General features: G+C 40.5%; 1 protein-coding gene across 1 annotated transcript; it reads left to right on the top strand.

Annotated features, from left to right (window-relative positions):
• Positions 1-596: 596 nt before the first annotated feature.
• LOC142502167 (taste receptor type 2 member 40-like) lies at positions 597-1,556 on the top strand. The gene has a single exon (XM_075613042.1). It carries the CDS (start codon positions 597-599, stop codon positions 1,554-1,556), a length of 960 nt encoding a protein of 319 aa, XP_075469157.1.
• Positions 1,557-2,102: the final 546 nt, after the last annotated feature.

Raw genomic sequence — 2,102 nt, 5'->3', positions numbered from 1 at the left:
TTAATGCCACTGACAGCTCATTGACAAGTTATTGAATAACTTTGTGTGTCAAGCATCAACATAAAATTGTCTCTTTGAGGAAAAAACTTATTGTGCGTGCAGAATGTACAACACTGCTTGCATTTAAATTGCTTTCCATATTTTAGCGATGAGAATACAGTAGCATTGAGGTCCCATACTGCTATCCTACACAACTGGGAGAGCACATCAGCCTTTTATCATCAAGTTTGTTATATATGCAAAAGGTCAAGAATATGCTCGGATCATTGCTGAATGCTCTTTGAGATTTGCATACCCAACAAACACATGCTAATGTAAATGAGCATCGGAGAAACTATTCTTATTTGAATTCTCTGCAATATATTATGCTTTAGGCACAGAAAGAAAACCCAGAGAGAGAAGAAAAAACTGTAAGAGGACAGAGAAAGTCATGAAATACTGAAAGAGAGAGATAGATGAGCAGACAAAATATATCTTAAACAGGGAGGACAGTAAAGAGCGAGCGAAGAAGAAAGTGATTGAGAGAGAGATTCAAATACAAACGTTTGCGAAACAGAAAATTGGTCCTGAAGGAGAAGGGGGAACAGCAAAATAAAATGAATACACTGACAACATTTCAATCTATCTCCTTAGGCATCTTATTGTTGGAAACTGTCATTGGAAGCCTGGCCAACGGTTTTATGGTGATTGTGAATCTGATGGATCTCGTGGCGCATGGCAATCTGGGCTCTTGTGATTCCATTTTGACTTGCCTTGGCCTGTCACGCTTCTCCTTCCAGTGGCTTGTCTTGCTGATGTTCATGTTATCCTACTTCTTTAACAACCTTGCCAATTCAGAAAATATCATCCACGGTTTTCAGTACACATGGCTGTTCTTCAATAACACCAGCCTATGGTTTGCCACTTGGCTTTGTACCTTCTACTGTGTCCGCATTGCTAATGTTCAAAGCAATATCTTTGTCATTTTTAAATCACATTTTGATCGCTGGGTCCCTGGCCTCCTAGTTGCTACTGTTGTAATATCAGTGACCTGCAGTGCTCCATTTGCTTTCATGGATGATGGATTTTTTGGCAACTGGACCAGTTGGACATCTTCCAATGACTCAGCACCATTCCTTTTAGCCAGCACAAGTTTCTACACATGGTCTATACTTTCTTTACTGGGGTCCACTCCCCCCTTCCTCATCTTCTGCATAGCTGCCTGTCTTGTTGTGGACTCACTTTGGAAACACACAAAAAGGATGAAGGGACACAAGAGGACAGGCTTCAGGGAACCATCACTGAAAGTCCATTATGGGGCAGTTAAAACTATGGGATATTTCTTTCTCTTTTATTTTTTTTACATATTGGCCCTCAATCTTAGCATGTCAGGTGCGGTGAAAAATACAGATTTCTTGGATTTGATCTGTTCAATGATAATCGGTGCCTACCCATCAATACACTCTGTGGTTCTTATCCTTGGAAATGGCAAGTTCCGACAGATCTCCATCAGGCTCCTACAGAAAGCAAAGTGCTATCGGTTGCAAAATACTCTGACAGAGATTGTCATTATATGAACATATAAATAAGGATCTTCACACACACACACACACACACACACACACACACACACACACACACACACACACACACACACACACACACACACACACACACACACACACACACACACACACACACACACACACACACACACACACACACACACACTCACACACACTCTTACCATCCTACCTTATATTTCCCACCTCACATCTTCTCTTCATATCCTTCTTTTCTTCATGGTGGTCCAGTGTTGTAAATATAATTTGCCATTCTGAGCTGCACCTATTAAATCACTGTTAATATATAAGGAGCAATAGAAAGTGAACTCGCTCAAACTTGTGCTGTATGTAACAAACAAGGTTGTGTGCTGCCGGGGAGGTAGGCAGAACACTGATAAGGAAGAAGCACAAAGGTGTGCCAAAAGTCTAGCCAAAAGAGAAACTTATTGGATTCACAAAATGCAGACTTTAGCCCCCCTTGGTCTAAATGTGGACATAGATATAGGTGCCTTTTTTACATAATTTTAGTAGTTTTTAGGTCTTTTTATTCTCTTAGTC

The sequence above is a fragment of the Ascaphus truei genome, chromosome 8 (genome assembly GCF_040206685.1).
Source record: "Ascaphus truei isolate aAscTru1 chromosome 8, aAscTru1.hap1, whole genome shotgun sequence".
Taxonomy (NCBI): Eukaryota; Metazoa; Chordata; class Amphibia; order Anura; family Ascaphidae; genus Ascaphus; species Ascaphus truei.
This window is presented reverse-complemented; position numbering and strand designations above follow the sequence as displayed.